General features: G+C 44.5%; 1 protein-coding gene across 2 annotated transcripts in view; it reads left to right on the top strand.

Annotated features, from left to right (window-relative positions):
* Window positions 1–15473, top strand: part of LOC122541328 (butyrophilin subfamily 3 member A1-like) — a 109338-nt gene extending 93865 nt beyond the window's left edge. For both annotated transcript variants that reach the window (XM_043677993.1, XM_043677994.1), the window contains exons 7-8: window positions 11886–11912; window positions 14167–15473. In XM_043677993.1, coding sequence (XP_043533928.1) covers window positions 11886–11912; window positions 14167–14732 — 593 coding nt within the window. In that variant the 3' untranslated portion in view covers window positions 14733–15473. The remainder of the gene's footprint in view (window positions 1–11885; window positions 11913–14166) is intronic.
* Window positions 15474–22107: the final 6634 nt, after the last annotated feature.

The raw sequence follows: 22107 nt of genomic DNA on the forward strand, positions 1-22107 counted from the left end.
TCATCCATTTTGTTAGGAGTAACAGTAAAAATGAATATTACTTGAATGGTAAAGAATTGCAGCATGCTGCTGTGCAGAGGGACCTGGGTGTCCTTGTGCATGAATCACTGAAGGTTGGTCTGCAGATGTAAAAGGTCATTAAGAAGGCAAATGGAATTTTGTCCTTCATTGCAAAAGAGGTTGAGTTTAAAAGCAGAGAGGGAATGTTACAGCTGTACGAGGTGCTGGTGAGGCCACACCCAGAATACTGTGTACAGTTTTGGGCTCCTTACCTGGAGGGGGTGCAGAGGAGGTTCACTTGGTTGATTCCGGAGTTGAGGGGGTTGGCTTATGAGGAGGGACTGAGTAGATTGGGATTATGCGCATTGGAATTTAGAAGAATAAGTGGTGATCTTATAGAAACATATAAAATTATGAAGGGAATAGATAAGATAGAAGTAGAGAGGATGTTTCCACTGACAGGTGAAGCCGGGACAAGAGGGCACAGCCTCAAAATTAGGAGGAGCAGATTTAGGACTGAATTGAGAAGGAACTTCTTCACCAGAGGGTTATGAATCTGTGGAATTCCCTGCCCAGTGAAGTCATTGAGACTCCCTCAGTAAATGTTTTGAAAGCTACGATAGGTAATTTTTGTTATAAGTAAAGGAATGAAGGGTTATGGGGAGAGGGCAGGTAAGTGGAGCTGAGACAACAAAAGATCAGCCATGATCTTACTGAATGGCGAAGCAGGCTCGAAGGGCCAGATGGCCTACTCCTGCTCCCAGTTCTTATGCTCTTAAAGATTAGACATCCACTTCTCCTTGAGGAAGGGAATTACAAAGACCATCAGCCCACTGAGAGAAAAAAATCCTCATCTCTCTCTTAAATGGGTGATGCATTATTTTTGAACTATGACCCCTCATTCTAGATTCTTCCACAGGAGGAAATATCTATTCTACATCCACCTGGTTCAGTCCTCTCAGGATCCTATATATTTCAGTTACGTCTCTTTTAACCTTTTGAAACTCAGGAAGATACAAGTGTAGTCTATCTCGCCTTTTTTCCTTATGAGACAATCTGTTCCTTCCATGAGTCTGGTAAACTTTCTCTGAATTGCTTCCAACACATTAGCATCCTTTCATAAGCACGATGTAGTATCACCAATCTTTCAAAAATCTTTTTTTAAAAATTATCTCCACCATATTGGACATAAAAGATTTTTTTTAAAAATTACATCACCTTCCCACCAGTCTGCTCCACCCTCCTCTCCAACCCATCACCTCTCCCCTCACCTTCATCTACTTATCACATTCCCAACTACCTACCCCCCAGCCCCACCTCCCTTCCATGTATCTCTCAGCCTCCCGGCCCACCAGCCTCATTCCTGAAAAGGGCTTATGCTTGAAACGTCGATTCTTCTGCTCCTCAGATGCTGCCTGACCTGCTGTGCTTTTCCAGCACCACACTCTCGACAGTATCACAAATGTCCTCCATAATAGAAGCATACTCTCCTTACTCCTGCATTCAATTCTCTTCGAAATAAAACATAACATTCTGTTAGCTTTCTTGATTATTTGCTTTATCTGTCACTAACTTTCTGTGATACATTCACTAAGGTACCCAGATCTCTCTGCATCTCGAGCTCTGCAGCCTTTCACCATGCTTTTTTTATTCTTTGTGCCAAATGGTCAGTTTCAATCTTTCCCGCATTATTTGCTAGTTGAATTTATTCCCTCATGGAAATCAGAATTATCCTCCACGTTACTATCTCTTCTTTATCCTTTCCTCTAAAATTTCTCTGAACAAACTATATTGTCTGATTTCTCAGGCAGTTTGGCGTACAAGCTTTTTAAATTCCATTTCCCTTTCTACTGCTCTAGCTTTCTCCTGTTTAGCCAGTACAAGTTTTATTATTGCCCCAGTTCTGAGGAAGGGTCACTGACTCTGATTTCTCTTCACAGGTACTGCCAGACCTGCTGAGGTTTTCCAGCATTTTCTGTGTTTGGTTCTGATTTTCAGCATCTGCAATTCTTTCCGTTTTGATTGGTGCCCCTTGTGTTTCTGGTTCTTTCTCCTCCCTTTCTATTGTTCTCTTCGTTCCTTCCCTTTTCCATTGACTTTTGTTTTTGTTTTTCCTCTCTTCTGATTCCTCTTTCATTGTCTTTTACTTCCAATTCAAGATTTTTAAAACTTTCTCATGGAAATAGAGGTAATTCTAGTAATTAATGCATCCATTTCTGGTTTCCTTTTTTAACTTTACATGCCGGATAATCAGTTTAAGTATCTCATCCTTACAAGATTCCATTTTTATCTCAATTTCAATTTACTTTCAATTTAAATGCTAACTCTCAGATTAGCCTTAGTCAAAGGTTTCTAATAATCCACTGTTATAGTTTCTGCTCATAGACAAGTCTCAGCAACAGTCGAAACCATTTTGAATGACTAACCCATGTAATAGACCACTCAACAACCTTCTTGTTTTTATGTCCAGTGCGCCGACATATTTACTTCTTTAAAGATTCACAGCTCCTCTTAAACACAATGGCCTTCTGTCCCATCAAAAGCACCCACATTATTCTGATTCCAGTGTATCGCAGAGTCAAACTTAGTGTGATTGACCATACTTTGTATCTTTGCTGTAGTTACAATGGAGGTCAGTCACTGAACATATTCATAAGAAGCTGTTTATGTATTTTAATGAAAGAACATAAGGCTATTACACAAATAAGAAAAAACGCTGTACATATACAATGATTTGGAAAGATCTTCTCATAGAGTCATAATCATAGAGTCAGAGAGTCATACAGCACGGAAACAGACCCTTCTTCCAACTATTCCATGCCAAACAAAATCCCAAACCAAATTAGTCCCACCTGCCTGCTTCTGGCCTATTTCCCTCCAAACCATTTCAATTCATCTAATAATCCACATGGTTTTTAGGTGTTGTAATTGCACCGATAACCACCACTTCCTCAGAAAGTTCTTTCCACACACAAATACTCTGTGTAAAAAATTTACCCCTCATGTCTTCTTTAAATATCTCTCCTCTCACCTTAAAATGTGCCCCCTAGTCGTGAAATCCCCCATCCTAGGGGAAGGACAACCCCATCTAAACCTCTCACTATTTTGCAAACTTCTATAAGGTCACCTCTGAACCTCAAGTGAAAGTAGTCCCACGAAAAGCAAAAAATAATTAGCGTTTTCCCAGCAATATTCTTTGAAAAGACTGAATCCCAGTGAAGTACCACTTCTTATTTAATCTTTAATTGACAAATTGCAAAACAAATGTTCCTTGCAGTGAATTTCTATGCATTCACTTGATGTGATTTTCTTCCTCTCCCCCCACCAAGACACAAACAAAAGATAATTCACAAACTTTTCTCATTGAACTGTAAAATCTGAACTTTTTTATACTTTGGCAAAGTGGGAATTTTGCCAGATTTCTTGGAAGGTTTCTCCCTCTGAGGTCGAGCGTGGTTTCTCACACCATCTTATCAACTGAAGACTTTCGCCCCCAAAATACAAACAAAATGCTTGTATGATGATCAACAACTTTATTACCGTTCAGGATTGTTTCCAGCATCTAGTTCTCATCTTCTGGCATGGGTGTCAATCAAATCCCGTCTGGACTGGAGCATCTGATGTTGCTGAACTCTGACCCTCACAGTATCCTGATCTTCCTCCTTGGACAACTGCTCTCATACATCCCGGTCTTCAGCAGGTAGCACGTTCCCTTACTGCCTGCTCCGATTGTGCAGAGTACAGTACCCTAGGATGGTGGTCTTTGTCTGGAGGATTTTGCAGCCCCCCTCCCACCACCCAGACTGTTCCAAGTCGCCTTTTGTCTGCTCTGCCATGGCCCTGGTTGAAACATGGCCTGACATTCTACATCTGTCCACATCAGTCAGGGGGTTGAACAATGGTGTCATCAGCCAGGACCACAGTGGCTAGCCCTTGTCTCCAGGAACCAGCTTGTAGGGCACCTGGGCCCTCAGACACAGCAGGGACATGAGAGTGCTCCAGGGTGTAGAAACCATGGCAGCTTCCAGGGTACTGGGGACACACCTTCAGGAAGTGGGACTGGTGATTCCGGATAATCTGTATATTAATGGATTGGAAGCACTTCCTATTGATGAACTCCACTGCATTGTCATATCGCCCTCTCAATGGGACATGACTACAGCTGATGGTGCCCTGTACCTGGGGGAAGACAGCGATGTTCCTGACTCCTATTGCCTGGGCTGAAGGACTGACCTTGACGTGGGGAAACGAGAGGAACTGCTGAGATCTTGTACAGATGGCACTGATCTATTTGTGGGTGGGTGACTGAGAGATCCCGCACAGATCCCCAGTGGCCCCCTGGAAGAAGCCAAACATATCAAGGTTCCACACAGCTGTCCCCTTCTCAGTAACCAGGAGAGGATGGGTCCCCACTTCCTCAGCTCTCAGGGCCCGATCCAGCAGCTGGGACAATTCAGTCACGAGGTCCCAGGACAGACAGTGGCTGCATTGACATTGCGCCTTGCTCATCCTGAGGAAATAGAACTGAGGGTGAAAGACTCGGGCCTTAATGTCTCGGGACCCTGCAGTTGTAACCTCTTCCTGAACTGGAGGCCGTTTGCCCTCTGAGGCAGCTGCTGTTCCCACAAACCCTGCTGTTCCCGGGACCACTGCTTTATCTGGGATCACTGCTATCCCCGGGATTTCTGCTGTTCCCGGGAACACTGCTGTACCTGGGATTGCTGATGTTCCCAGGATCACTCTTATTCCCAGGATTACTGCTGTTCCTGGGATCACTGTTATTCCCAGGATCACTGCTGTTCCCAGGATCACTGTTATTCCCAGGATCACTCCTGGTGTTCCTGCTCCTCCTTCTGAGCAAAGTAACTGCTGTGAGCAGCATCCCACCTCTGTCTGGATCCGTCCATCTGGCTGGAAATTATCCATGTTGGGAATGTAAGGAACAGAACAGGTTCCCAGTTTGGAACAGAGTCAGTGCTGCCTTCCCCTGCAGACACCAACTGCACACACTTCCCAGACAATGAGACATGAGGCTCCCTGACAATGAAGGCCACAAATGGCGTTATGGAGTCACTTTGTGATCGGCACCTACTTGGTGCAGACTCTCTGCTGGCTCAGTGACAAACACATTGCTGTATATCAGGAGGGCACCATGTGCTCTGAACCCTTCTCATCCCAGCACAGCATCATCCATGAAAGTCATCATTTACACACAGTAACATACAGTGCAATACCCTCAGTGCAGGGCAGATGGAGAGGGAACTGGTTCCAGGCCCCCAGAACCTTGGGAAGTGCTGCCTGTCCTGTATCGATTGTGGCTCATAGCCACCTCTGGTAAAGTCGGTGGTGATTAACTCTCCTTCATTGAGATGTCCATGTGCAATGTGCAAGGACTAATGACCTGGTTGCCATGGCAAGTAACCAGCATGTGGACCCCAAAGTGTTTCCCACTGCACGTATCTCACATGCACGATGATAGGATTGCAAATGTGATGAAGCTGCATTCTGTAATGCCATAGTTGGTTCTTTTGCCTCTTCAATGTTCTCCTGTTGAGCAGAAGTGAAGCCCGTGCTTTTGCCCCTCAAAGTGGCACTGTCTCCAAATACCCAGGGCATTGACCCAGACACCTTCTAGTTGTTGGTCACTTTGAGCAGACGGCAGGTGATGGCAGTGACTGCAGCTCGGGCTGTACCCCATAGCCCCCAGACCTGGCCTAATTGTCAGGTACAACCCCTCTGTCCCCTCCCCGCGAGCCTCTACATTCCCTTTCACCTTGCTATACCCAGACAGCCCAGTCCCACCCATCCCCATGTGGTCACTTGCCACATAGAACTCAGCCTTTGGTTTTCCTCCTTGCCCCCTGAGCCCCAACATTGATTCTCACCATGATCCTGTACCATCACAGTGGTGGGCACTGTCAATAACTCCTGCCCTATAACGTTTCCATTCTGTACTACCCCCTCCAGGACAGCTTTCCTCCCTGTCACTATCCTGTTCCCAATTCAGAACATGCTGCTGTCCACATCCCACATGTCAAGTACCCCACTCCCTATCAATGTAGTGACCCCTTTCCACTCCAGCCTTCCTTATGCCCTCCTGCCAATGTACAGACCCCCAGGACTGACTACTCTCCACCCTCAATTGATTTTGATGGTGATCCCCAGGTAAAGACTGCCCAGAGTCCAGCCACTCTCCTTCCAGCTCCTTGACTGACACTGTGTGAGTCCCTTCACTGCTTACAGTGGTCCGATAGGACTGACTGTGGCTCTCTCCCCAGTCTGACACTGACAGGAGACTCAATTGTGAGGGGTCAGACAGGAGATTCTGTGGCTACAGAAACAGGATATTGTGTTGCCTCCCTGGTGCCAGGGTCAAGGATGTCTCTGAGCGGTTGCAGAACATTCTGGAGGGGGAGGATGAACTGCCAGAGGTCATTGTGCCAAAGGGATGGTGTCCGGCAGAATGAGTATAGGGGAGTTAGGTAAGAAGTTAAAAAGCAGGACCTCAAGAGTCGTGAACTCCATGTTACTCCCAGTGCCAGGCCTCAGTGAAGATCGAAATAGAACGCTAGGCCAGCTGAGGAGCTGGTGCAGGGGGCAGGGTTTTCAGTTCTTGGATCATTGCGATCTCTTTTGGGATAGAGGTGACTTGTACAAGAAGGACAGGTTACACTTGAACCAGAGGGGTCCACTATCCTTGTTGGGGAGGTTTGCTAGAGTTACCCAGGAGGGTTTAAGCTAGTTGGTCAGGGGTGTAGGGACTCTGAATAAGAGAGAGGCCATTGAGAAGTCAGAGCAAAATACACAGCCATCAAGAGCAAGCAATGGGCACAGGAAAGGGAGGGAAAAGATATTTGATTTAACATGCATTTATTTCAACACACAAGGCCTGACTGGTAAGGCAGATGAGCTCAGATTTCTGATTCCTGTATTCCTGATGAAGGGCTTTTGCCCAAAACATCGATTTTCCTGCTCCTTGGATGCTGTCTGAACTGCTGTGCTTTTCCAGCACCACTCTAATCCAGATGAACTCAGAGCATGGATTGGAAACTGGAATATTATAGCCATAGCAGAAACATGGCTGAGAGAAGGGCAGAACTGGCAGCTCAGTGTTCCAGGATACAGAATTTATAAGTGTGACAGAAGGACAAGTAAGTGAGGAAGGGGAGTTACCCTTTTGATAAGGGAGAACACAACAACAGTACTTAGAGAGGATATTCTTAAGGGGCCATCAAATTAAGCCATATTGTTAAAACTTATAAACAATAGGGGTATGGTCACTCTAGTGGAACTGTATTATAGACTCCAAGTAGCCAGCAGGTAGTAGAGGAGCAGATGTGTAGTAAGATTGCAGGTACCTGTAGGGATATCAGAATAGTATTACTTGGAGATGCTAATTTCCTCTGTATTGACTGGGCCACCCAAAGCGTAAAAGGCCTGGACATGGTGGAATTTTTCAAATGTGTCCAATAAAATTTCCAAAATCAACATGTAGAGAGTCCCACTCAGGAGGGTGCAACACTGGACCTCCTCTTAGGAAATGAGGTCAGGCAAATGCCTCCAGTATCTGACTGAAAGCACTTTGGGTTCAGTGACCATAACACTCTCAGTTTTAACATAATTATGGGGAAAGATGGGAGAAGTCCACAGGTTAAAGTGCTAAACTGAAGCAAGGCCAATTTTGGGGCCATTACGCAGGATCTAGCAGTGATTGATTGGGTGAGTCTGTTTGAAGGAAACGGAATGAGTGGTGAATGGGAGGCTTTTCAGAGTGTGATATCAAGAGTCCAGGGACAGTCTATCCCTGTTAGGGTGATGGGAAAAGCTGGCAGGTTCAGGGATCCCAGGCTGACAAGGAATATTGAGGCTCTGGTTAGGAAAAAGAAGAAGGCATACTTTGAGTTTAAGTTATTGGGCTCAAGTGAATCCCGAAATGACTGTAAAATGTGTAAGAGCACAGTTAAGAGGGAAATCAGAACAAAAAGAGGAGATGAGATGGATCTGGCAGATAAGGTTAAAGATAATCCCAAGAGTTTCTGTAGCTATATTAAGAGTAAGAGGGTAGCTAGGGAGGGAATAGGTCCCCTCAAAGATCAGCATGAACATCTCTGTGTGGAGACACAGGAGATGGGGGAAAACTTTAATGAATATTTCTCCTCAGTGTTTATTGAGTAGAGATTATTGGATGCTAAGGAGATAAGGGAAACAAACGGGAATGTTTTGGACCACATACATGAAATGAACCCGGATCTCTGGCGCTGCGAGGCAGCAGTGCTAACCACTGTGCCACCGTGCCGCCCATTAATGCCACATACTACCAGAGAGGAGGTGTTTGCAGCCTTCCAGCACATTAAGGTGGATAAATCCCCTTGGCATGATCAAGTCCATCCTCAGATGTTGTGTGTGGCTAGGGAAGAAATTGCAGAGGCCTTTGCAGAGATTTTTGCTTCATCTTTACCCTCTGGTGTAGTTCCGGAAGACTGGAGGGTGGCTAACATAGTTCCATTGTTTAAGAAAGGTAACAAAGACAAGCCAGGGAACTACCGGCCAGTGAGCCTGACATCAGTGGTAGGCATGTTTTTGGGGAGGATACTGAGGGACAAGATCAACCAACGTTTGGATAGTCAAGGTCTGATTAGGGCTGGTCAGCATGGATTAGTGCACAGGAAGTCACGTCTGACAAATATTTGTAGAGTTTTTTGAAGAGGTAACCAAGAGGATAAATGAGGATAGGGTAATGGATGTTGTCTATCTGGACTTCAGTAAGGCCTTTGACATGATCCTGCACGACAGGCTAGTCATGAAGATTAGGTCACATTGGATTCAAAATTGGCTTGATGATAGGAAGCAGAGGGTGATGGTTGAAGGTTGTTTCTCGGACTGGAGGCCTGTGGTGTGTTACAGGGGTTGGTGCTGGGACCTTTGTTATTTGTTATTTACATAAATGATCCAGATGTGAATATACAAGGCATGATTAGTAAGTGTGGATGATACAAAATTAGGAGGTATCATTGATAGTGAGGAAGATTATCAAAAAATTATAGAGGGATCTTGGTCAGATGGGGAAGTGGGCTGAGGATTGGCAAATGGAATTCAATACAGAGAAATGTGAGGTGCTACACTTTCTAATGCCAAACTGAGGTGGCTCAGTGGTTAGCACTGCTGCCTCACAGCACCAGGGACCCAGGTTCGATTCCAGCCTCGGGCAACTGTGTGGAGTTTGCACATTCTCCTCATGTCTGTGTGGGTTTCCTCCGGGTGCTTCGCTTTCCTCCCACAGTCCAAAGATGTGCAGGTCAGGTGAATTGGCCATAGTGCTCAAGGATAGGCTAAAAGCACATTAGTCAGGGGTAAATGTAGAGTAATAGGGAATGGATCTGGGTGGGCGATGTGGACTTGCTGGGACGAAGGGCCTGTTTCCACATTGCAAGGATTCTATGAGGTAGGACTTATACAGTAAATGGTAAGGTCCTGCTGAGTGCTGTGGAACAGAGGGACCTAGGAGTACAAATACATAGTTTGCTGAAAGTGGCGTCAAGGTAGACAGGGTGGTGAAGAAAGCATTTAGCTGCTGGCCTTCATTGGTTGAGGTATTGAGTATCAGAGTTGGAACATTATGTTACAGTTCTAAAGGTCATTGGAAGGCTGCACTCGGAGTATCGTGTACAGTTTTGGTCACCCTGTTGTAGGGACGACACAGTTAAACTGGAAAGAGTGCAAAGAAGATTTACAAGGATGTTGCCAGGACTAGGACTCCTGAGTTATAGGGAGAGGTTGTGCAAGATAGGATTTATTCCTTAGAATGTAAGAGAATGAGAGGTGACCTAATTGAGGTGTACGAATTCATGAGGCTCATAGATAGGATGAATGCAGATAGTCTTTTTCCCAGGGATGGGGGATTGAAAACTAGAGGGCATATATTTAAGGTGAGAGGTGAAAGATTGAAGAAGGATCTGAGGGGCAACTTCTTCACACAGAGAATGGTGCATGTGTGGAATGGGCTGCCAGAGAAAGTGATTGAGGCAGGTAGAAAGCAACATTTAAAAAATAGCATTTGGATTGGTACATGGATGGGAATGTTTTAGAGGGATATGGACGAAATGTGGGCAATTGGAACTAGCTGAGTGGACACCATGGTCAGCATGGGCCAGTTTGGGCCGAAGGGCAGGTTTTCATGCTGAATTACTCTCTGAGTCTATGACTGTACTCAGACAGAGCCCCTAACTGTCACTGCCTCAAAGGAGATGGTTGAATGTGGCCTGGCCTCTGCATTGTGTGCAGACCCTGCCCTGAACTGACAGTACTGAGCTCCACTGACTGAGACCAACCCCCTCCCTACTCCCTGGATTCAATGAAGAACTACCTGCCCCCACTCATCCCCACAGACATGGCCATTTGGGTGAAAAATGATGCAGTGTGTTTGCCCTGCAGGCAGCTGGTACATTCTGTAGGTGAGAGATTGGTGTAGTGCCATGTCATACAGCAAGATGGCCATCACCTGGACTGATCCTGACTGACAGAGATGACCCGCAGCCTGGCTGTGTCTGCACTAAACTGTAAATCAATACAGCAAGGCGGAGAGATTTTAGGGTCTGGATGGTGCACCAATGCACTAAAAGACAAGGCAAGACAAGGATGCTGTGAGCATCCAGGTAGGTGTGATGTGAGGGAGCACTAAGAGGTTCAGCTCATTAATAGACAGAATCTCGTCTTGATGCTATGTTTGAACTCTGTTTGAAAATGCCGCTGGTTGCTCCTGACACTGATTAGATTAGATTAGATTCTTTACAGTGTGGAAACACGCCCTTCGGCCCAACAAGTCCACACTGCCCCTTTGAAGAGAAACCCACCCAACCTATATTTTTACCCCTGACTAACACACCTAACACTGTGGGCAATTTAGCATAGCCAATTCACCTGACCTGCACATCTTTGGACTGTGGGAGGAAACTGGAGCACCTGGAGGAAACCCACAAGACACGGGGAGAATGTGCAAACTCCACACAGACAGGCAGGAATCGAACCCAGGACCCTGGTGCTGTGAGGCAGCAGTGCTAACCTCTTAGCCCAGAGAAAGACCTCGCTGGATTCTCGAAGATTTCTCACCACAGCCCACATGATTCAGATCCCTGTAAGATTCCTGAGAGAAAAATTCAGGGTTTTTTCCAGTGAGTTTGATGAATTTGTGGCAACTAACAGCACATCTGCTGGAATGGACCTTCTGAATTAAATCTTTCTCTAGCCTTTGGCCTCTCTCTCTCTGGGTTAGAAAAGCAGAACTTAGTAAGAACTACAGCAACTAACTCACCAGGTCGCTTACCGAGTCAGTTAGCTTCAGTCACATGATTTCTTGTAAATGCTGTTTTTACCTGCTGTTAAACGAAGTGAGTTTCAGGCATTTAATAAAAGCCACTCTTGAAAATTAAAAACCCATTTACTTCTCATTTAGAACCCAAATCCCCAACTAATTCCAACAAAAATATCCAAATCTTCATCACAGAAGTGAAACCTCTTTGGCTGCTGATCCTGCAACAGGGTTACCAATGAGACATGAGAACATCGATACAAGTTGAAGTAACAATGTCACAGACTTTCCCACTGCACTGACCCCATCCCCTAACTCCCAACACACACACCCCGACCCACCACTGCCTTAACACTTCGGGGCTCTTTTTACTGAAGTGAGTCCAGAAATGTCTGGAATGGAGATACCCACCTCAGCAGTGGTCATAAAACTTCAACTCTGAACTTCCAATCTGTAATGAGCAATGCCACTTAAAGACTACCTGTCATATTTTAAAATGTCAAGAGATTTTTTTCTGTTGAATTATTTCTGCTTCATATCACAGCAAGTTGTTCATTGTATTTATTGTTTCTGTTTCCAGAGTGGAAGAGAATTTGTGACTGTGAAGGTAAGATTTTAACTTATATTTTAACTGGCAAGAAGGAAAGAAACTCAAAAGCTGACAACTCAAAACAATGCCCATGTGAAAATCCCATGTGAACATTGTACATCAGAAACAGGAGCAGGAGTGACCCTGAGAGCTTGCCCTGTCATTCATAAAGGTGGCGGCTGATCTGATTGTGACCTTAACTCCATTTTCCTGCCTGACTCCCACAACCTTCAACTCCCTCATTGATCAAAAACCTGTTTAACTCAGCTTCGAATATATTCAATGATCTGGGCTCCGCTGCTCTCGAGGGGGAGAGAATTCCAAAGCTTAATGATCCCGAGACACAAAATCCCTCCCCATCTCCATGTTAATTGGCAGGGCCCTTACTTTAAAACTCTGTCCCTGGTTCCAGGTTCCCCCACGATGGGAAACAGCCTCTCAATGTCTCCTCTGTCAACACCTTCACCATCTTATACATTTCAATAAGAGCCTCTCGTTCCTCTAAACTCCAATGAGTACAGCCCCAGCCTGAATCCTTCCATCACAAGGGAACTGCTTCATCCCAGGAACCAACAAAGTGAACATTCTCTGACCTGTCCCCACTGTTTCAATAAAGCTCTTTGCCAATAGTCCTGACTTCAGTCTAACCAGTGCCAGCTGAATTCCTTTCAATGACATTGGAATTCAGGAAGTTTAATTGGTATCACAATTCCGCTTCCAATTTTGTGAAAACCCATTTCACTCCCCCATGATATTGGAAAATAATGAATGACAGTGGGATTCCCACAAACAGGAGCTTGTTCTCACTGAGGCAGCTGGAGCTATATCCCATTGGGTGTAAACTCAGAGAAAAATCTGGAATAAGGCTGGAATAACATTAAAACAGTGGATTTAGACATTTTTTGGAGACATGAGTGAGATGAATTAGAATTGTTTATTTTTCAATTCTTTTAAAATTGTAGTATTCGGGTCACAATCAAGATCCACATTCATTGCCCACCCAAAATCCATCCCTCCTCACATTCATATCCACATGAGCACGTACACAAACATAACCTGTGCTCATAAAAACATCCTTAGTGCAAGCACACAACTCCTGCACACACACCATACACACACAACACTCCCAACAAATATACATCCTGCACCCCACACACCCATACCTCATCTTCATCCCACACACACCCAAACACCAACATTCATACCACATGCATATATAGCCCCCAACACATATGCAAACATCCCCGAACAACCCCCACAAATATACATGCCCCTACACTCACAAAACACCCCCAGCACAAGCACACAAGTACCTTAAGAACCTCTCGTTCCTCTAAACTCCAATGAGTACAGCCCCAGCCTGAATCCTTCCATCACAAGGGAACTACTTCATTCCAGGAACCGACCGAGTGAACATTCTCTGACCTGTCCCCACTGTTTCAATAAAGCTCTTTGCCAATCGTCCTGACTTCAGTCTAACCAGTGCCAGCTGAATTCCTTTCAATGACATTGGAATTCAGAAGTTTAATTGGTATCGCAATTCCGCTTCCAATTTTGTGAAAACCCATTTCACTCCCCCATGATATTGGAAAATAATGAATGACAGTGGGACTCCCACAAACAGGAGCTTGTTCTCACTGAGGCAGCTGGAGCTATACCCCATTGGGTGTAAACTCAGAGAAAAATCCGGAATAAGGCTGGAATAACATTAAAACAGTGGATTTAGACATTTTTTGGAGACATGAGTGAGATGAATTAGAATTGTTTATTTTTCAATTCTTTTAAAATTGTAGTATTCGGGTCACAATCAAGATCCACATTCATTGCCCACCCAAAATCCATCCCTCCTCACATTCATATCCACATGAGCACGTACACAAACATAACCTGTGCTCATAAAAACATCCTTAGTGCAAGCACACAACTCCTGCACACACACCATACACACACAACACTCCCAACAAATATACATCCTGCACCCCACACACCCATACCTCATCTTCATCCCACACACACCCAAACGCCAACATTCATACCACATGCATATATAGCCCCCAACACATATGCAAACATCCCCGAACAGCCCCCACAAATATACATGCCCCGACACTCACAAAACACCTCCAGCACAAGCACACAAGTACCTCTGCACGTATCCTCCCACACACACCCACACAGCCACCACCTATAGACAGCATTCCCCCCCAACACACACTCACTCACTCTCTCTGACCCCCAGGGACTGTCTCTAATTCTGCTTTTTTTCTCCCAGTCTCTGTGACCCTGGATGTGGAAACAACAAATCCACGGCTCGAGGTTTCTCAGGATCTGAAGAGTTTGAGTTTGATCCGGGAACGGAGGAGTCTCCCTGACACTGGGAAGAGGTTTACATACAGTCATTCTGCCTTAGGATCAAAGGGATTCACATCGGGGAGACATTACTGGGAGGTGGAGGTGGAGAGGAATCAGTATTGGAGACTGGGAGTAGCCTCAGAGTCTGTGGAGAGGAAGAGACAGGTCAGTCTGATCCCGGAGAATGGATTCTGGACCATTGGACTGTTTAAGGATCAATTTTTTATCAACTCCTATCCTCAATCCCTTTTCCCTGTCGGTCAGATCCCCAGGAAGGTGGGAGTTTATCTCAGTTATGAATCTGGGACAGTTTCATTTTACAACGTGGACACCAAGTCCCATCTCCACACCTTCACTGGGAATAAATACACTGAGAAACTTTATCCTTTCTTCAGGACTGGCTATGTAGACCAGTCTCTGAGGATCTGCTCCATTTCGGATCTGAAGCAAAAAAGAGGTGTGGCTTCAGGGTCATATCATCCATGACATCACAATGACCTGACCCTGGGGTTAGGGTCAGGGTCAGAGTTCAGAGTTTGTAGGTCTGAAACAGATTGTCAGTAAGTGTGTCATTGACTTTCCAGACTGGACTTTGTAAAATCCCAGTTAGACTGTAAATATACCCAACAAATGCCAGAAATTTACAATAATAAGTATTTCTCTTGTGTCTCTCCTTCCTTTATTTACTCCCTGCCTCAATCAAATGCCACCCCCATCCCCCAGTCCCATCCTCCACCTCTTCATGTGTTTCCCAGTCTGGAGCTGAGATTTCTCTGTGCTTCCATTTCTCACTCTACGCCCAGAACATGAAATCCTGAGGGAAAACTCCAAACACTGAAGAGTGACAAAGCTGAATTTGCATAGCATCGATGGAGCATGACCCACTGGCGTTTCTATTTGAAGAGAAATAATTCAATCCTGTCCAAAACAAGTTATGAGGAGCTCTATAAATTAACAGCAATTCTTTGTCAGAGAAAGGCCTCAGATAGTCATTCGTATATTAGAATAAATGTATTTTCTGGCCATATCTGGTGAATGTTGCAGTCTGAACTTGGAACCTCCATTTTAACTGTGTAACCCTTTATTGTGAGATGGTTCAAGCTGTGAGTTGGAATCATCAGGTCATGTTCTCAGTAACAGCCAATGACTGGTGGGATACCACAGGGATCAGTGCTTGGAACCCAGCCATTCACAATATTTATGAATGATTCAGATGAGGAAACTAAATATCTCCATGATTTGGAGGTGCCAGTGTTGGACTGGGGTGCACAAAGTAAAAAAAAAATCACACTCCCACAATCCCACACTCACACACACACCCTCTCACAGACTTATACTCCTTTACACACACACACACTGACTCTCACAGACACTCACACCCCCCACCCCGCACATATACACACACACACAAACATGGGGTGAATTTGTACTTGCAGAATTATATTTTGTTTTACAAAAACTGTATGAATCCATGTAAGATTCTGTAAATCCCCTTTTTAGATTAGAATCAGTCTGAACATTGGGGCACAAGCCTCATACAGGAGACCTCACACCTTCAATACATTATCTGGGCCAACATGGCACCTATTGTTAAAGTTCACTTGAGAATGTAGCTTTAAGAAAGTTCTGGGATTTACATCTGAAAGAACTGAAACCAACATGGTCATTCTAAAAGATGAGAGACTTCACAAACAATCCAGGCCATTTTCAATATATAATTTCAGTTACATCACACTGTGAACCTTTGCTATAAATTCTGTGTCCTATGATCTTATACTCCACAACCACCTGATGAAGGAGCAGTGCTCTGAAAGCTTTTGCTTCCAAATAAACCTGTTGGACCCGACCCTGGTGTTGTGTGATTTTTAACAAAATATCTCCTGGTTTTCAGATGAGACAAAGCTGGGTGGGTGCGTAAACTGCGAAGAAGTTGCTGAGATGTTTCAGTGTAATTTGGAAAAGTTGAGTGAGTGGGTAAATGCATGGCAGATAAAATACAATGTGAACAAATATGAGGTTATCCACTTTGGTCATGAAAACAGAAAGGCAGCTTATTAACTGAATAGCGATAGAATGGAAAAATGAGTGGAAAACCAGACCTGGGTGTCCTTGTACACCAGCCGTTGAATCTAAGCTGGTAGGTGCATCGGGTTGCGAGGAAGGTTTCGCAGACTGGGATGGCAGGACTGACAGATGAAAAGAGATTCAGTTTATGAGAAGGACATTCACTGGAGTTTGGAAGAACTGGTCATTCTCACTGGAATATATATTTTCTGTGAGCCACAAATAACTCTCTGGAATGTCTGCCATTTCCTGAGAGAGTAGTAAGGGTATGGAATGCTTTGCCTGCGACGGTAGCAGATTCGCCAAGTTTAAGTGTATTTAAGTCGTCATTGGACAGGCATATGGACATACATGGAGTAGAGTAGGTGGGATGGGCTTCAGATTAGTATGACAGGGCAGCGCAACATCGAGGGCCGAAGGGCATGTACTGCGCTGTAATGTTCCATGTTCTATGTTCTATGTCCTAATCCATGTTTGCTGCTAAATTTCTTTCTGAGACTATTCCAGCCAGCTCCACTCTCATTCTTTTGTAATTGTCAACATTTAAGTTTCAGACAGTTTCCAACCAAACTACTTCCCTCTGAACTGAATTCTAAGTTTAACTGTGTCGTGGTCAGTATTTCCTTGGAAATCTTTTTCTCAGACATCATTTATTAACTCTGCCTTATTATACAACGCCAGGACCCTGGTTAGAGTCATAACATATTGTTCTGGGAAACTGACCTGAATACACTTTATGGATTCTTCCTCATCTTCCTCTGCCAGCCTCAGAATCTCAATCTACATGAAGATTAAAGTCACTCATGACCTAAGCACTGCCTTTGTTACATTCCCTCATTATCTCTTGATTTACCCTATGTCTCACCATATAGTGACTGTTCGGGGGCCCATAGACTACTCCTTCCAGTGTCTTCTTCCCCTTTTTATTTCCTATCTCTAACGGTATGGATTCCACATATTCCTATCCAAGATCGTTTCTTACTATCCTAGTCCATCCTGTACCAACAATGCTACCCCACTATCCTTCCCTTCCTGACTGTCCTTTTGGGAAGTCACATACCCCTGAATATTTAGTTCCCAGTTTTGATCTCCTTGTAATCATGTCTCTGTAATCGCTATCAGGTCTTATCCTCTATTAAACTGCATTTGGACATTTAATTAACGTCATAGAGCTGTACAGCATGGAAACAAACCCTTGGGTCCAACTCATCCATACCAACCAGATATCCTAAATGAATCTAGTCCCATTTGCCAGCATTTGGCCCTGACCCTCTAAACCCTTTCTATTCAGATGTCCATCCAGATGCCTTTGAAATGTTGTAATTGTACCAGCCTCCACCACTTACTCTGGCAGTTCACCCCATGACCTTCTGAGTGAAATAGTTGCCCCTTAGGTCCTTTTTAAATCTTCCTTCTCTCACCTTAAACCTTGGATTGTCTAACCTGGGGAAAAAAACTTGGCTGTTCACCCTATCCATGCTGTCATGATTTTCTAAACTTCTATAAATTCACCCCCAGCCTCCGACACTCCAGGGAAATAGTCCCAGCCTATTCAACCTCTTCCTAAAGCTCAAGCCATCCAACCCCTGCAACATCCTTGTAAATCTTTTCTGCATCCTTTCAAGGTTCACAACATAATTTATTCTGTTCCAAATACTATATGCATTCAAGTAAAGAACTATTCATTTTGCCTTTTTTCCATATTTTCCACTTTTGAGCATAATTTCTGATTTTTTCGATTTCTGTATACTCTGTCCTTTCCCGTACCCACTGAGTATTGTTACATTGTCTCGTAATGCTGCTATTTCTTCTTGTTTTGTAATCCTACATTTCCTGTTTCTCGAACCCTTCCCTTGACTAATTAGATTAAAATGGTCTCTATAGGACTCGTTACTCAGTTCACTAGGTTACTAGTCCCAGCATAGTTCAAATGAAGCCTATCCCATCAGAACAGCTCCTATCACAGTACTGGGTGCAGTGTCCATCAGATTGATAGTCATTTCACTCACACCAATCTTTGAATCACACATTCGTATTTACGAATTCAGATTTCTTGGTTACCCTCTGCCAGTTTTCCTGTGGCTCAGGTAGTAATCCAGAGATTATTACCTTGGACCCTCTGCTTTTTAATATAGCTCCTAACTGTTCAAAATCCTTCAACAGCACCTCCTTTCTAGGCCTGTGAGATCCTTCGCATATGCCCAGACTCTCTGCACACCACACACACTGTCCTGTAAGGGGCTGCAGTGAGTAGAGACTGTCACACCTTTCCTTCTGGAATGTGCCATTGGAAAGAAAGCCTGGAAAAAGATGCAGGGGTTTTTGTTGAGTGTCATCCCGAGCAGCTCCGTGATGCAGGACTCTGTGTTCAGCGGTCTGTTCCCAGGGACACATGCCGAAACAGACTTTGACTGCGCCTGGAGAACCATCAACTCGGTGAAAGTCACTCTTTGGTGTGACTGAAACCTGTTGGTCTTCAGAGCAACCGAGTGTTGCAGACTGGCACATTGCAACATCCAGGACCACATGCTGAGTGACACACTAAAGCTTGGGGCAGGTACTGCCAAGCCCAGTGGGGAAAGGCCTAGAACATCGAACATTACAGCACAGTACAGGCCCTTCAGCTCGATGTTGCACCGACCTGTGGAACCATTCTGAAGCCCATCTATCCTACACTATTCCATTATCATCCACATGTCCACGCAATGACCATTTAAATGCCGTTCATGTCAGCGAGGCTATTACTGTTACAGGCAGGGCATTTCACTACCTCTGACATCTGTCCTATATCTCTCACCCCTCAATTTAAAGCTATGTCCCCTCATGCTAGCCATCACCATCTAAGAAAAAAGGCTCCCCCTGTCCAATCTAACCTTCCGATTACCTTATATGTCTCAATTAAGTCATCTCTCAACCTTCTCTCAAACGAAAACAGCCTCAAGTCCCTCAGCCTTTCCTCATAAGAGCCTCCTTCCATACCCTCCCTCCCTCCAATCCTAGTAAATCTCCTCTGGACCCTTTCCAAAGGTTCCACATCCTCCCTGTCAAGCAGCGACAGAACTGCACGCAATACTCCAAGTGCAGCCACACCAGGTTTTGTACAGCTTCAGTCTGGCCTTGTGGCTGGAAGACTCAGTCCCTCTACCAATAAAAGCAACCTCACCGAATGCCTTCTTAACAACCCTGTCAACCTGGGTGACAATTTTCAGGGACCTATGTACACAGATACCGAGATCTCTCTGCTCATCTACACAGCAAGAAGCTTACCATTAGCCAGTACTCTGCATTCCTGTTACTCCTTCCAAAGTGAATCACCTCACACTTTTCTGCATTAAACTACATTTGCAAACTCTCAGCCCAGCTCTGCAGCTTATCTATGTCCCTCTATAACCTTAAACATCCTTCAGCACTTTCCACAACTCTACCGACCTTCGTATCATCAGCAAATTTACGAACCCATCCTTCTATGCCCTCATCCAGGTCATTTATGTAAATGATGAACAACAAGGGACCCAAAACAGATTCTTGTGGTATACCACCAGTAACTGAACTCCAGGATGAACATTCTGATCAATCACCACAATCACATTAAATCACCCTCAATCCCATGCCTTCGTATTTTCTGCAATAGCCTACTGTGGGGAACCTTATCAAATGCCTTCCTGAAATCCATATACACCACATCAATCACTTTACCTCAGCCAACTGTTTGGTCACCTTCTCAAAGAACTCAATAAGGTTTGTGAGGCACGACCTATGCTTCACAAAACTGCGTTGACTATCCCTAATCAGCTTCTTCCTTTCTAGATGAATGTAAATCCTATCTTTTATAATCTTTTCCAACACTTTACCCATGACCAAAGTAAGTTCACAGGTCTATAATTACCAGAGTCGTCTCTACTCCCCTTTTGAGCAAGAGAACAACATTTGCTATTCTCCAGTCTTCTGGCACTATTCCTGTAGACAATGGTGACATAAAGATTAAAGCCAAAGGCTCAGCAATCTCCTCCCTAGCTTCCTAGAAAATCCTAGGATAAATCCCATCTGGCCCTGGGGACTTAGCTATTTTCACACTTTCCAGAATTACTAACAGCTGCTCCATGGGAACATCAATCTCATCTAGTCTAGTAGTCTGTATCTCAGTATTCTCCTTGACATGTGTGAATACTGATGAGAAATATCCATTCAGCGCTTCCCCTATCTCCTCAGACTCCATGCACAACTTCCCACTGCTATCCTTGATTGGCCCTAATCTTACTCTCATCATTCTTTTATTCCTGATGTACCTATGGGAAGCCTAGGGTTTTCCTTGATCCTATCTGCCAAAGACTTCTCATGTCCCCTCTTGCCTCTTCTTAGCTCTCTCTTTAGGTCTTTCCTGGCAAACCTGCAACCCTCAAGCGCCCTAACTGCACCTTCACGTCTCATCCTAACATAAGCCTTCTTCTTTCTCTTGACAAGAGCTTCAACTTCTTTCGTAAACCATGGCTCCCTCACATGACCACTTCCCCTGTGCCTAACAAGTACATACTTATCAAGGACACACAGTAGCTGTTCCTTGAATAAGCTTCACATTTCAATTGCACCCATCCCCTGCAGTTTCCTTCCCCATCCTATGCATCCTATATTCTGCCTAGTCGCAACATTATTGCCTTTCCCCCAGCAATAACTCTTGCGCTATCCCTTTCCATCACTAAAGAAAACATAACCGAATTGTGGTCGCTATCACTGAAATGCTCACCTACCTCCAAATCTAACACTTGGCCTGGTTCATTACCCAGTACCAAATCCAATGTGACCTCATCCCTTGTTGGCTTGTCGACATACTGTGTCAGGAAAGCCTCCAACACATTGGACAAAAACTGACCGATCTAAAGTACTCAAGCTATAGTATTCCCAGTCAATACTTGGAAAGTTAAAGACCCCACAACAACTCTCGCTCCTATGCTGTGTAAGGTCCTTCTGGCAAAGTACAATAGGACTCCACTCAGTTATCGGACCCTCCTGGTGCCTCATGTACATGTAAATATATCCTTGTATCAGTAAGCAATGCCTTGGGTAAATTTGTTCTGCATATGTAAGGTCTGTGTATCAAGCTGCTCTCGTGACCATGTATGCATTTAAGGAATTTTTATGAATTAAGTATATTTTCGAAATAAAGGAGTATATATCCCAGGTGGGAGAGACAGAATCTGTGGTTGGAGGAGCAACTCTCGCCCTCCTGCAGTTGCTGCTCCTCTGATCACAGGCTCTTCAGTCCATTCCTACTCTGAACAACTGCCAGGTTAATTGACAGCTAGTGTTTGTTTCAATAAATGTTACTGAGAGTGGGAATGACTTTCAGGCAGCTTTAGGTCCATTTTCCAGTGCAAATTGTAGCTCTTCCCTATTTTCCTGCACACCATTACTATCCAAACAATGTGGAGATGCCAGTGTTGGACTTTATCTGAATGACGGCCTGATACCCTTCTGAATGCCTGAACTGAACCAGCCTCCCCCACTTTTCCAGGCAGTGCATTCCCCTCCCTAATTACTCACTCTGTGAAAAAGGTGTTTTCTCAGACCAGCCCTGTTTTGGAGGGACATTACTATAAAACTGCTTTCCGAAACAAGAATAAAAATGGCAGAGGTTATGAAATAAAATTATTGACCTCAGTGTTGAGTCTGGAAGGCTGTAAAATGTCTCATTGAAAGATCAGATGCTGTTTGGCAAACTTTCATTCAGTTGCAACGGAACAATGCTGTAAGCAAGGACAGAGATCGGGGGGAGAACGAGGCAGCGAGCTGTGTTTTATTT

This window comes from Chiloscyllium plagiosum, chromosome 37 (genome assembly GCF_004010195.1).
Source record: "Chiloscyllium plagiosum isolate BGI_BamShark_2017 chromosome 37, ASM401019v2, whole genome shotgun sequence".
Classification (NCBI taxonomy): Eukaryota; Metazoa; Chordata; class Chondrichthyes; order Orectolobiformes; family Hemiscylliidae; genus Chiloscyllium; species Chiloscyllium plagiosum.